The sequence below is a fragment of the Bicyclus anynana genome, chromosome 20 (assembly GCF_947172395.1).
Source record: "Bicyclus anynana chromosome 20, ilBicAnyn1.1, whole genome shotgun sequence".
Classification (NCBI taxonomy): domain Eukaryota; kingdom Metazoa; phylum Arthropoda; class Insecta; order Lepidoptera; family Nymphalidae; genus Bicyclus; species Bicyclus anynana.
Genome location: NC_069102.1, coordinates 4,763,914 through 4,778,376, shown reverse-complemented (window position 1 = coordinate 4,778,376; position 14,463 = coordinate 4,763,914). Strand labels below are relative to the sequence as shown.

General features: G+C 37.2%; 1 protein-coding gene across 5 annotated transcripts in view; it reads right to left on the bottom strand.

Moving 5' to 3' along the window:
- The window catches only part of LOC112053281 (semaphorin-1A), a 484,933-nt gene that overhangs the window by 73,797 nt on the left and 396,673 nt on the right, over positions 1–14,463 (bottom strand). For all 5 annotated transcript variants that reach the window (XM_052887876.1, XM_052887877.1, XM_052887880.1 and 2 more), the window contains one exon: positions 1,999–2,095. In XM_052887876.1, the coding sequence (XP_052743836.1) occupies positions 1,999–2,095 (97 nt within the window). The remainder of the gene's footprint in view (positions 1–1,998; positions 2,096–14,463) is intronic.

Below are 14,463 nucleotides of genomic sequence, written 5' to 3'. Positions count from 1 at the left end.
ACTTCACTTCTCATCTCGCAACTTCAGTCCCGTCGTGACAACGATCCATGCAACTGGGTCGAAATATCGACATTAAAAATCTCGTCTTTTTATCGTGGTATGTACCCGTTTAAATAACATTCGAAAAAGATGCTTATTTAGCAACCCTTTCGCATATACTTTTTACTATAGATACGCCATTGTAGAAAAAAATAATGCTAAGAAACAAACCCATAATATTTCATCGAAAGCTTTCGAAAATAAAAAAAAACGTTAACGAACAATAAATATCGGAACGCAAAGAAAGCAAAAAAAAAACTCTTTTAATTGAATCCACGCCGAGAGTTTGTTGAAAATTCTTATAAATGAATGACGGGAAAAGGAAATAAAAAGAGAATCGAATGAGATTTTTTTTTTTTCAATATCGGAATAATGTGTTAAAAGAGTAAATTGTTTTAGATACTCTCTTATTTTATTCTCTATAATAGAAAGAGAGCCTGCGATAGAGAGACTTACCTCATTTTAGGAAGAAATAAAGTTAGAATATTTCTCCTGCCATAGGTTAGGTACGTTAGCTAATTATGGAATTTGGACTGTGGTGACTCTGGAAGGTTTTATGGGAATATCCTATAATATGGTCCATTATTTTTACATTTTCTTCGGGATATCATGAGGACCGTATATCATGTCTCCAGTTGCCAGTTGTTAAACCTTCGCTAGAGACCTTTAAAATTATCTTGAAAAAAATTTTTTAACAATGTTTTTAGGGCTACCTAAATACAGCGCTCATCGCACCGCATCGCTAGATAGCGAAACTTAGGCACTGACTGGCAATTGCGAAAATGATATTTTATATTATATAAAATAGGGGTAAGGCAGGGATAGGGAAGAAGTGCACAAAAGTCAAAGCGAAGCGAATGACCGGGTCCGCTAGTATAAAATCAGCTATCTTAGTACTCATAACACAGGCCTACACGCTTACTTTGGGGCAAAGTTGAACTGTGTATTGTTTAAGTATATTTATTTATTTATGGTAGGAGCATAGGCTAAGAAACTTTCAACCTTCCTAAAGAGGTAAGTCTGGTTAACGCAAGCTAATAAAAATAATCCATAATAAAAATATATTTCATTTCCTTTTCTTCATTCTTGGAATCAAATTGTTGTACTTTTTTTCTGTTCGCAATTGTGTTTTGAATAAATATTTACTGCTATTTATTACACGATCCTCCATTTTCATGGATATGATTTATCTACGACGAAATTGATAATGGTTGTCGTCTTTTTGCGCTTAACAAGTAAACATGTTTTCACATTTTCCGATGTCATTATCGTCGAAAGAGGCTTAGAGAGTCGAAACTTTTAATGGAAAACCTATAAGTCCGTATCAATCACAACTTATTGCCAATTATTGCTTCACTAGTGGACGTTCGCGACTTTGTCGCAAAAGGTTCTAAGGGTATTATTTTATGTTAAATAGGTTAAATAGGTTAAATTCATAGGTTATTCATATAACCTATAAATTTAACATAAAATATTAAGTATTTGCCTAATTTAATTTAGTGTAAAAATGTATCAAAATTATTTTAACCCTATAGAAAATATTATTATAGCTAAAGTTATTTTTAAGTTGCAGATGGACACCAAATCTCTATGATTTTTGTGGTTGTCCGTGTAATTCACCTTTTGAACTAAAAAAAAGAGTATAAAAAACGAAAACGATCTAAGTGGTGGGAAACGAAAGTTTATGTCAAGACTAATGGACGCCTGCGACTTCGACGGCGTAAATATATGTAACTTTTTTATTTTCTATGAGAAATCTTAGAAGGCATAAATACCTATTCTGTCTTATCAATATTACTATTACAAATATAAATAATAAAGCAAGAATCGTCATTTCAGTCATTTTGTCGAAGTCGAATTTTGACGCAATAACTTGCTCGTATGGGATTAAGTGATTATTGGCGACAGTTTATAAGGTACGGGAAATTAAAAAAAAAGTTAAAATTTAAATTTCTTTACCTGCCGCCAACAAGTAAGTAGTTGCCGTCTCTCAGCAGTAACCTGAAGTAGTCTGTGTGTGTCTCGTTGCCCAGGAACTTGTGTGTGTCATCGACTCCTGTAACAAGCATAATACGGTTAATTGTAATCACTATAAAAAAAACGTTTATATAGGGACGTCCGAAAAAACTGTCCATTTTAGGTCGCCCAAAAGAAGCGGAGCTTCAATGTATAACTAGGATATAGTGCTATGTAGTTTTAGCAGACTCTAGAGGTGATACAACAATAAGAAAACTAATGTCAAACAAAGGTTATGGATTCACAACATTTGTCAGGACAACTTAATTAACAAGTCAAACTGTAACAAAAATAAGACCCTAGAATGGCAGAGTTACAACCTACACACAACGTTCACAAGTGCGTGATTTCACTCAAGGTGAAGTCACGCACTTGTGAACGTTGTGTGTAGGGTTAAAGGCACCTTTGACAGTTAATAAGCACTCCCCTTTTCCACTCAAGTCACTCTCCCCGGCTATCCCAAGTACTGCACAACAAGTGATGTGGACGGCTCGAACGCCACGAGCACACTGAAGCCGTCCGTACCGCAGGTCGTTGCAACGCGGCGATAACAGTAGACACTATCATTGTGATAACACTATGAGCCTATGCACACTACGTTTTTTAAACGCGTCAATGGACCTATACAGACATAGATCTCTTTTTATAAAAGGTCAATGAACTGAATAGTTTGTTGTAATTTGTATTAATACACACACGCATTAGCATCGCGTTTATATCGTTACAAACGGGCGATGACGGCGCGTTTAAAAAACGTGGTGTGCATAGGCACTATCATTCCGCGCCTGCCGACCACTGCCAACCGGGACGAAACGTGCGGCCCGACAGCTGTGCCTCCACTTTTTTAAATCTATATTAATATTATAAAGCTGAAGAGTTTGTTTGTTTGTTTAGTTAAACGCGCTAATCTCAGGAACTACTGGTTCGATTTAAAAAGTTCTTTCAGAATTAAATAGCCCTTTTATCGGGGAAGGCTATAGGCTATATATTATCTGCGTACTTCTACGGGAAAGGGAACCACGCGGGTGAAACCGCGCGGCGTCAGCTATATAAAATATCATGAATTGAATCACTCTATCTATTGCTAAAAAAACTGTATTAAAACCCGTTGTATTTAGTTTAAAAGATCTCAGCAAACATACAGTGACTTCATTTTAAACTATGTACAAAACTTTTATATATGGTACTAGCTGAAGCCGCGCGGTATTACCCGCGTGGTTCCTGTTCCTGTAGGAATACGGGAATAATATATAGCCTATAGCCTTCCTTGATAAATGGGCTATCCAACACTGAAAGATTTTCTCAAATCGGACCAGTAGTTACAGAGATTAGCGCGTTGAATCAAACAAACTCTTCAGCTTTATAATATTAAGTATCAAAAGTGGTAAAACCGGCCCATAATTGTGCACTATATTCCAGATAAGTAATAAAATGAACGGGGAATTAAATCTGACAATATTAAAGGTAAAACTCGTATAGTAACACGCAGTTAAATTCTCATACACCTGATCCCAATTATGTTGAAAGGTACGTAAAAGTTTCGATTTTATCTCATTAGTATACGGTTACGATGTTCTATGGAGCCGGGAAGAAATTTGCATTTCCATTAGTCAGTCGGTAACAATTTATCGAGCGAGTTTAAAGCCAAGTAAAGCGTAACTTGTTCAGTGCTTTTATATTTTTATGTCATATTTTATTAACTTCCTATACCTGGCCACTGAGGGATTCGTACATCTGAGGTATAAGTTTTCTTTAGTAGAATCTATTCTTATAAAGTTGTAATATTTTTTAAAAGTTTAAAAGAAATAAAAAAAAATCTATACTAATATTATAAAGCTGAAGAGTTTGTTTGGTTGAATGCGCTAATCTCAGAAACTACTGGTCCGATTAAAAAAAATCATTCAGTGGTATATAGCCTATTTATCGAGGAAGGCTATAGGCTATATATTATCCCCGTATTCCTACGGGAACGTTACTGTTATTGTACTGGTACTGAACGGTAATGTTATTGTAGAGGGGAGGTATCAGTGTTGGTATAAATAAGAGGGTATTTGAAGACTTGAGCTCAGTTTTTTGTTACGAAGCGTAGACACCGTCACGCTGCCAGTCGCGTTAGTGTTTATTTGCAATAATGTTTTGCGTTGTAATTATTGTTTATCATAAACTAGTGGAAATTAGTTTTTCAAAAATTCCTTGGTAACCATGGATTTTTCCGGGATAGAAAGTAGCCTATATGTTAATCCAAATTTCAGGTGATTCGGTGAGGCTTGAAAGAGTAACAAACATTCACCATCAAAATCATCAGGTTTTCACACCATCAAAATCATCTCAGGGTTTTCTTTCAACACTGAAAGAATTTTTCAAATCGGACCAGTACTTCCTGAGATTAGCGCGTTCAATCAATCAAACAAACAAACTCTTCAGCTTTATAACATTAGTATAGCTAATCGTTCTTTTTTAGTTTGTTACACGTGAAAGCTTCAAGAATCTGAAAAAAACATGACAATAAGCCGTTTCCATAGAAATACGGATTTTTCGTAATACCCCACGTTATTGTATGGATATTATTATACTTTGCCAAACGTTTCTTCTTTATGATAAAAAAGATATTATATTCAGATACACAAAGAAGGGATTTTTCATAATTTCTATTGCTTTCCGTTGTGACAAAGCTGCCTATATTTTGCAGTGGCAATCGATGTAAATATAAAAGAGTTCAGTTTTGCGTGAAACGGTACGGAAAAAACCTGCTTCGATCACCGTTTGTGAGATACGAGCTTAAAGCTAAGTGAGATTAGGGTAATTTTCCACTACTTTTTCATTTCACTTTTCCTTGCTGTGTAGGGTATTAAAGGGGTTCTCTGAAGAAGAGGACACTCCGCGACGTGACTTATTCGAATGTCCTGCCTGTGACGACCTGAGAGCTCAGACTAAATACATAAGGACTAGTATCGCACCCAAATTCACGAACAAAATTTTCTGCCATTTTCTAAGGAAAACGAGCTTAGATTTCATACGTATCTTATACTAAACTAGCAGTTTTTGTTCGTTTTTTACACCATTTAAGTACACAAAAATGTATTTTTACGGAGGTTTTTAACCGACGGACACGATTGTAAACTATGAAACATCGATTCTATAGAGATAGTGTTTATAATCGCATAAGATCGTTGATCATATACTTTGGCAGAAAAATAATGTCTTGCGAGGCAGGTCTTTATCTAATTAGTCTGAGCCTGAGAGGGATGGCATGCAGGCTAATTCACTAACTTTGACATATGTTAGCTACCTAATACAATTAACATCAAATCAATGACAACTTTTGTTAACAAAAGTCTGTCCTCTACCTTCTCTATGATTCATGACATATGACTAGGCAATAGATGACATTTTTACCATTTTGATTAGGTTAGCATTGAATAAATAGTGAATACGAAATTACGTGACTTAAGAATTACTAACAAAAGCTAGTTGGTAAATCGTGTATGTCAACTAACATACGTCAAAATTAGTAAATTGGCCTGGAACGCCGTAATTTAATATTAATTTTAAAAAGCCGTAAATTACTACACATTAGTTTGTTGTGTCATCGGATCCAAAATGGCAGCGATTGCGTCATGTTGGTGTCACTGTTTTTCAGTGTTGCCAATTTAAATATACATTACGGTTTGGAAGATTTTGAAGTGGTACAAATTATGAGCTGGTTTTTAAGCAACTCCACCCTATATTGTTAAAGTCGGCTTATTGCTGGTGGTTTTAAATATTTAGCTACGCTATAGCATAGTAAGGTAGGGCGGCAGCATAATAAAGTGTAGGGCACGTTCGATAAAATCTGCGAGATTACTCAAAGGGTCTTTTATGTGTATAGATAGGTTCACGACGTCTTCACAATGACGCCGGCAGTCAAGATCCCAATTTTTCGAGAGGAATAAAGTCGTGAGTACAAGGCAAAGAATGTTTATCGGAAAATTATACCACTTAACATTTGTTAGAGAGTTACGTCGTTGGTCGAGCTCGTATTGTGTATCACTTTGTTGATAATAAGTTTGAAGAGTCCGAATTCATTTAAGTGTTTGAGAGTGAATTTTGACTGAGCGAGGATGGTAAACAAGTAAGAGTGGAGCGAAATTGCGGTTTGTACGCAGCATGAAGAAGAGTTCTGTCGTTTCTTTGTTACAAAATTTTGCATGAATATAATAATAATAATAATCATGAAGATACTAATAATAATAATAATTTTATTTTAGTCACCAACCAAAGTTTGTCAGCCTATGCTCCTGCCATATGTAAGTACGATACCCAATAAGGAATAGGATTTTGGGCAGTAACAGGTTTCAAGATGCCAGACTCTGGTACCAAACAAGGGACTGTCACAAAAGTTCGTCAGCCTATGCTCCTGCGATATGTAAGTAAGGTAGCCAATTAGGAATTAGGACTTTCGAAAGCAGCAGGTTTCATGCGTCCAGACTCTGGTAACGAACAAGGGACAGTCCAAAAAGTTCGTCAGCCTATGCTCCTGGCATTTGTAAGTACGATAGCCAATTAGGAATTAGAACTTTGGAATGGAGCAGGTTTCAAGGGTCCAGACTTCTATACCAAAAAAGGGGCTGTCCAAAAATAAAGCGTACTTTTTAAATATTATTCTCGGCATGCTATGAGAATAATGTCCCCAGTCGCCATTAACTTTTTGGCACAAAAAACACCGTTGAAGATCAAACTTCAAGGGTCACCCTGGCAACTGTAAGGGCCAGTCGACGTGAGACATGATGATCCGTATGATATCTCGCAGAATATACCAAAAAACGCGTGTCGCCAAGTGCGTGTCAGGTCACGTACTCTTATTTAATGCACAAAAATACCGATAACGATACATTATAGGATACTACTGAATCCTAAAAATTACGTTTCATGCTTTGAAGTTCCCTTGAAACCTGCTACCGTCCAAAAAAAGCACGGCAAAATGAGATTGGTCGCTTGGTCGAATAAAAAAATTCGGGTGAGAGCATGTTATTATACACTAACTGACGCCACGCGGTTTTACCCACGTGGCTCCCGTTCCCGTAGGAATACAGGGATAATATATAGCCTATAGCCTTCCACAATAAATGGGCTATCTAACACAGAAAGAATTTTTCAAATCGGACCAGTAATTTTTGAGATTAGCGCGTTACATCAATCAAACAAACAAACAAACTCTTCAGCATTATAATATTAGTGTAGATTGGCAGGCTATTGAAAACACTATTATGACTAGTTGGCATATACAGAGTTTTTGTGGCTGTTTTCGCGCGGGCGCTAGAGCGAAGTGGGTCAAGGCGTCAATTTCCCCAGACTTAAGCCTTCGGGCGATATCGCGGAAAATCGACTTTTCCCCAATATCTCCACCATCTGGGTCACTGATAGGGCTGTGCCACATTTTTATAGACAAAAAGCATTTGTCGATCTTAAAGTGTCGATTCTTAACGAAGGTCGACACTTCGCCGATTGTTCTTTATAGATACGGTATACGGAACAATAACTTTCTATTTTTTTCATGTTACAATTATGACCTCTTGTTTATATGATTTTACGGATAAATGAGGTTTTCTTTTTATATGGTATTGAAATGTTACATTCATGTTTACTTACTTATTTTATTATTTAATACCTAATTTTACTGAGAAGTTCTTGAAGGAAAGAAAACCTCAGTATTTAGCAGACTAACCTTGTGATCCGAAGCCACATAACCATTGAATCAACGAAGGTTATCACGTATGACGATGACACAGAATAAAGAATAATTCAGAATGAGTCTTTACAAGCAGCGTGGTGAAGCCATACGTCACGCGTCTCCTTGACATCCGCATATACAAACATTTTTAATAATTTGTATTTCAAAATTTAACACTAACAACTATTACGTATTTTTTACTGTCATTTATTTATTAGTACTTTTTTTTTAATTTTTAACAATGTTGATATAAAAATAAAATACAAAACACTATTAAAAATTAAAAAAAAAAACCAACCCTCCCACTGTGGGACATTTGATTGTCCAAGTAACCGGCGGTCAGGACTCCAGCAGGGCTAGCACGGGCAAGGGAGAAATTTATCCACGGGGAGAGGATAAAACGTTTATCCCCCACACTCGTTTTATCCACTCACAGCGCATGGTCACGCCGGTGGATATATTATCCCCGGTGGATAAACGGAGGGAAAGACTTGTCCACCCATTTGTAGATATCTTATAAATTGGCATTAGGTATATCAATAGTCCGAAATAAACGTAAATTTGATAATATTTGGTTATTTTGTGCATATTATTTATCTGTTTTCTGTTGGCATTGTTTTGTTTGGTGATTGTTTTTTGCGGTGGTTTGTAGTAGGTATCTATAGTAAACGGTGTTTTAAGACTAATATTAGTAGAAAAAATGAATTTCAAAAAGTGAGTTGTACTACCTACCCCTACCCTACCCTACCCTACCCTACCCTACCCCTACCCCTACCCTACCCTACCCTACCCCTACCCTTACCCTACCCCTACCCTACCCCTACCCTACCCCTACCCTACCCCTACCCTACCCCTACCCTACCCCTACCCTACCCCTACCCTACCCCTACCCTACCCCTTCCCTACCCCTACCCTACCCCTACCCTACCTCTACCCTACCCCTACCCTACCCCTACCCTACCACTACCCTGCCCCTACCCTGCCCTTACCCTGCCCCTACCCTACCACTACCCTACCCCTACCCTACCCCTACCCTACCCCTACCCTACCCTACCCCTACCCTACCCCTACCCTAACCCTACCCTACCCCTACCCTACCCCTACCCTAACCCTACCCTACCCCTACCCTACCCCGTATTGCGAAGCAATTGTTAAAGACCAAAACATGCGAGACATAATTGTTTTTTTAAGTAAATTGTTATCCCCACATCAACTTCACAGGGATAAATTTATCGCGTTTAAATGTCAAAAGTCCCAAAGTATATCATTTTATCCACTCCATATGCCATAGTCGAGGAAAAGATCTCCACGCGTAATGTCAATCGGGGATTAATTTGTCTTTCCCTTGGCCATGCTATGACGGGTGGATTTATATCCTTAGTCAGTGGATATAATGGGTGGATAAAAATTTTATCCCTTGCCCATGCTAGCACCGGCAGAGTGAGGAACCTCCTCACAATACGCGCCGTCTCTAGTGTCACTGCCTTCTGTATCCGACTCTTGATTCAACAGTTAAGTGAAAGCTTCGAAGATGGTCAAAGCTTTTCGCTATAAGACCATTAGTAAGAACAATAGTAAATAGTTGCTTCAACATTCCACAAGGCGGTAATCTCGTGAGCGAGGTCCAAGTATTTTTAATAATCAATATTTATCGATAAAAAAATATTCTTTACACTGGACTGGCACCGCCTTCAAGCTGATCAGAAGGTAGCACATAGGTAAGATGTTATTTTTTGCTTTTTAGTTTAGGTTAATTTTTGAGTTGGAAGTCGGTTGAATTTTTTTTATTAAATTTTTTTAATTTCGCATTTGTAACGACTACGACACCGTCGTGTTCCATGCACTCTATCTGCCTACTCTTTAATCTGTGGATGATGATAATACATTATATTACGGAAAATCGCGACTAATTAAAACATCACGCACATAAAATCACTAACAAGTATCAGGGCGTACATACCAAATAAATTAAAAGCGTGTTGCTTAGCTGGATTTGTTTTTTTTAATACCAAAGCGGGAGGCGTAACAAAATATGAAACGGTAAAATAAATTGGGGTTGCTAAATCGACCTCAGAGGGCACATTAAAAAATCTAATTAGTGTGAAATCATTAAAACCGGTTCGGGCGCAGATGGCGAGCAAGGCTTTGTGACTGCAGTACCTGGTACAGCCAGCATAAAAAGGCCTAAATTAACGCCATTCATTTTGCCGTACCGCGCTTTTGAAAATATTTTATTTAAATGAAACTCTTTTACTGTGACATTTTCTTTTTTTTTTTTTATTTCTTTAACATTGTTACCATCGGCTTATTAATGTTCCATTGAGATACTTTTTGATAGGAAATTAAAACTTCAGATCTTCACATATTACCGTTTCAATATAGATGTATACCTAATTAATGACTGAAAATAATGGAATCCTGTTTATGAAAATATTTCTTTGTAAAAGAACTTATGGGACTAGCTGACGCCGAGCGGTTTCACCCACGTCGTTCCCGTTCTTTTAGGAATACGGGGATAATATATAGCCTATAGCAATCCTCGATAAATGGGCTATCTAACATTGAAAGAGTTTTTCACATCCGACCAATAATTCCCGAGATTAGCGCGTTTAACCAAACAATCAAACAAACTCTTCAGCTATATAATATTTATATTAGTATAAATACTAGTGGACGCCCGTGACTTCGACCGCATTTAGACCTTCTCAATCCGATTTTAACAGACGTCTACTAGCTTTACATCCCTGCCAAATTTCACCATTACGCGTTTTTTTTTATTCTTTAAAAGTTAGCCCTTGACTCGACTAATGGTAAGCGATGATACAATCTAAGATGGAAGCGGGCTAACTTGTTAGGAGGATGATCAAAATTCACACCCCTTTCGGTTTCTATGCGACATTGTACCGGTACGCTAAATCGCTTGGCGGTACGTCTTTGTCGGTAGGGTGGTAACTACCCACGGCCGAAGCCTCCTACCAACCAGACTTGGACCAATTAAGAAAACCTCAATCGGCAATTATATTTCCGTTTCCCTCCTTAATCGAAGACTTGACAAAAATAGAATCTAACGGGCGGGGTTTGAACCCACGACCTCTAGGCATGCGTCCGCCCTTACCCTAATAAGGTTTCAATTAATGATACAAATATTATAAAAATTTAATAACAATACAAATAAGTTGTTTTGTTTTTGTACGTCTAAAGCAATTTTTCCTAATGAAAACTTTTTTTTAATTTACTTACCTCATACAAAGAATGATTGCTACGCTACACGCAGGGAGAACCGTGATAAACAGCTAGTACCACAAAGTTGTTTTAGCATGAAATTATTAAAGTACTTTGTCGCGACTGGCACGTGAGGTAAACTATAAGTACCAGAAAGTAGAGTCAGCAGAAACTATTCAAAGATTTATGCTTTTATTTTCCCATGTACATAATTACCTAAATTAACGAGATTTTAAATTTTAACTACTTCATCAAATTCAGTTTAACCACTAACTGGTGTTTGAATAATGAATTCATTTGTAAAATAACGTGAGACCTAATAGCTACCTACTATAAGCTTGGCAACATCGTTCGTAATGATTCCCGATTCGATCCCCGGGTGGGCCGATTGAGGTTTTCTTAATTGGTCCAGGTCTGGCTGGTGGGTTCGGCCGTGGCTAGTTACACCCTACCGGCAAACCCCAAGCGATTTAACGTTCCGGTACGATGTCGTGTAGAAACCGAAATGGGTGTGGATTTACATACTACGCCTAACAAGTTAGCCTGCTTCCACCTTAGATTGCATCATGACTTACCATAAGGTGAGAGTGCAGTCAAAGGCTTGTAAATCTATCTTGTACAGAATAAATAAAAAATAAAGTTCAAAAACTATAACCCGACTACGTAAAAAGAGGTCTAAAAAGAACGAAACAAGAAAAAACTTCAGATCTAAATAGAGACATGCATAGGAACAAAAATGGTCACGGTAGTTTTTAACCGACTTCAAAAAAAGGAGGAGGTTTCTCAATTCAACCGTATATATTTTTTCTTTTCCGTTTCCCGATTGAGCCTAGTCTTGCAATATCTACTAGTACCTACGAGTACCTACATCAACATGACTGGACCGCGCGAACTTTACGATCGCATTTTAAAGATATATTTTGACTTAAACAATATGATATATATACATATTTGTAATGTGCTCGTCAAGACCTTTCGTTTGATATCAAACACATAGTGATTATCTCGATTTAATTTTTTTATAGGTTAGAATATGAGGTTTAAATTCCGACATATATTTTTTTATAAAATTTATATAGCCTATGTCTCAATTTGAATTATTACGAATCTTTTGACACTTCATTTATTAAAATCGTTTAATTAGTGTAGGCGCTACGGTGGGACAAACATACACTGACAAAATCATTAGCCTTCCTTTTGTTTTCACCGTAATCGAGTAAAAAAAGGTCATATCCACTGGGCTAACACGACAATATTTTATAGAAGTACAGCATAACAATATAACAAAAGCACAATATAACAATCCAATTTGATATCTGCGATACTAATTTCAGCAGTTTGAGAGGGCAACAATTAAATCTGTCAGTAAAAGTTACGAAGAGTCTGCAAAGTTGGTCGCGCGGGATCTGCGGCTTAAAACTCATAAACCACTATCTCCATTGATAATTGCTAAGGATTTATTAAATCCGAATATCTTTTAATGTATATTTAAATGTTTTCATAATATTTATCAAAGTGAAATGAATCTTCTAAACTAATATTAAAAAGAAGTAAATGTTCGAAGTTGTAAGGGTAAGTTTGGGATCTACTAAACCAATTTTGGAAATTCTTTTACCACTGGAAAGCCACGTCATTTGTGAGTATCGTAGGTTATATCTTATCCCTGCATTCCCACGGAAACAGGAAGTACCGTAGTAAGTAGTAAGAAAATCACTTCTGCTAATAAATCTATAAACTGTAAACAGTACGTACGTGGGTACGTACTGTTTACAGTTCATACTCCTAACATAGATTTTAAGACTAGTTAGAAAAGGAAATATTGACGAAATAAAATATACGGCAAATAATAACTAAAACATATCTGTTATATGTATCTGTATATTATAATACAAAGCTTTTTGTAATATTTTAATTAAAATATATTTAGTTAGGTCGTCGTCGTCGTTATCAACCCATATACGGCTCACTGCTGAGCTCGAGTCTCCTCTCAGAATGAGAGGGATTAGGCCAATAGTCCACCACGCTGGCCCAATGCGGATTGGCAGACTTCACATACGCAGAGAATTAAGAAATTCTCTGGTATGCAGGTTTCCTCACGATGTTTTCCTTCACCGATTGAGACACGTGATATTTATTTCCATAAAATGCACACAACTGAAAAGTTGGAAGTGCATGCCCCGGACCGGATTCGAACCCACACCCTCCGAAATCGGAGGCAGAGGTCATATCCACTGGGCTACCACGGCTCTAGTTAGTTAGTTTAGTTAGGTATGTTCAACAATTTAAAATACTTCAAAAACTATTAATAATGTATTAACATTGAAATATATTTATGTCGTTTTACTACGTGAATAAATTAACTGTCCAAATATTGCGGCTTGCGTGTGTGTGTGTGTGTGTGTGTTTTTTTTTTCCTCAGAGGTTTCGGAAAAATACATTTACGTATCATCAGGGCCTGATGGTCTGCCCCGGTAAGTCGGGCTCGGGTAACCACTACCGACTAAAAAACCTCCTCCTCTGGTCTTCAGCCTCTGTGTCCCCCACGGACCCGCCGTCAGGCATTACTTCGCGGGGAGAGTGTCTTCTTCACTGCTTCTTCAAGTGTTTCAAGTCATAGCTTCTTCTTCTTCACTTTTCTCTATGCGGCGAAGCTCTAGGAGAACTTCCATCGCAAATAAGCTAGTCGCCTCCCACGCCTCTTTTGACGACGTCATGTCTCTTATTAGGGATTCGGGCCTGCTTCTTCGTTTGAGGGAATTCTCAAACCAAGCACTCCCAAGCACTGCGTGTTGACTTAAAGCGAGGACATGTAAAGAACACGTGCTCTGCATCTTCGTTAATTTCAGGACAGAACGGACATTTCGAATGTGTGTGTGTGTGTGTGTGTGTGTGTGCGCGATGTGTATGTGTAAGTAAAAATAATCCCACTGCTGGGTATAATCACGTTATCAGTCTAATCGTGCAATTCTAGACTTACGAAGTGTGAGTAAAAGTTCTATCCTGTAGGCAGCGTATAACCACGGACATTATTACCATTAGATATACTTTAACTTATATAAAATACACTCACGCCTTAAAATACACTAATATCCTTAAAGGAACAAAGGAGCCTCGCAGGCGAGTGTGTTATTTTATTTAGGGTTTCAAAAGCTTCCAGCACTTCATTAACAAACATGAGCGGTATACAAAAATAGAAGAACATGGCCGAATAGATTACCATTTGAGTAAGGGTTCCGTAGCCACTTAAGCTGCTACTTACTAGCTGCTTTCTAGAATACTTTAATAGACTTTATACCGAACATATTAATTAACTAATTATTTCTTTTAGTCCTAAAAATCGGCGTTTACGATTGTCTAACGTCTAGCGTAGAAGAATAAATTATTGTGTTATTATTTAAATGCCATACGTATTTTATTTATTACTTATACTGTCACGTTTTATATATTATCCACCGTTCATCATTAATTTTTGCGTA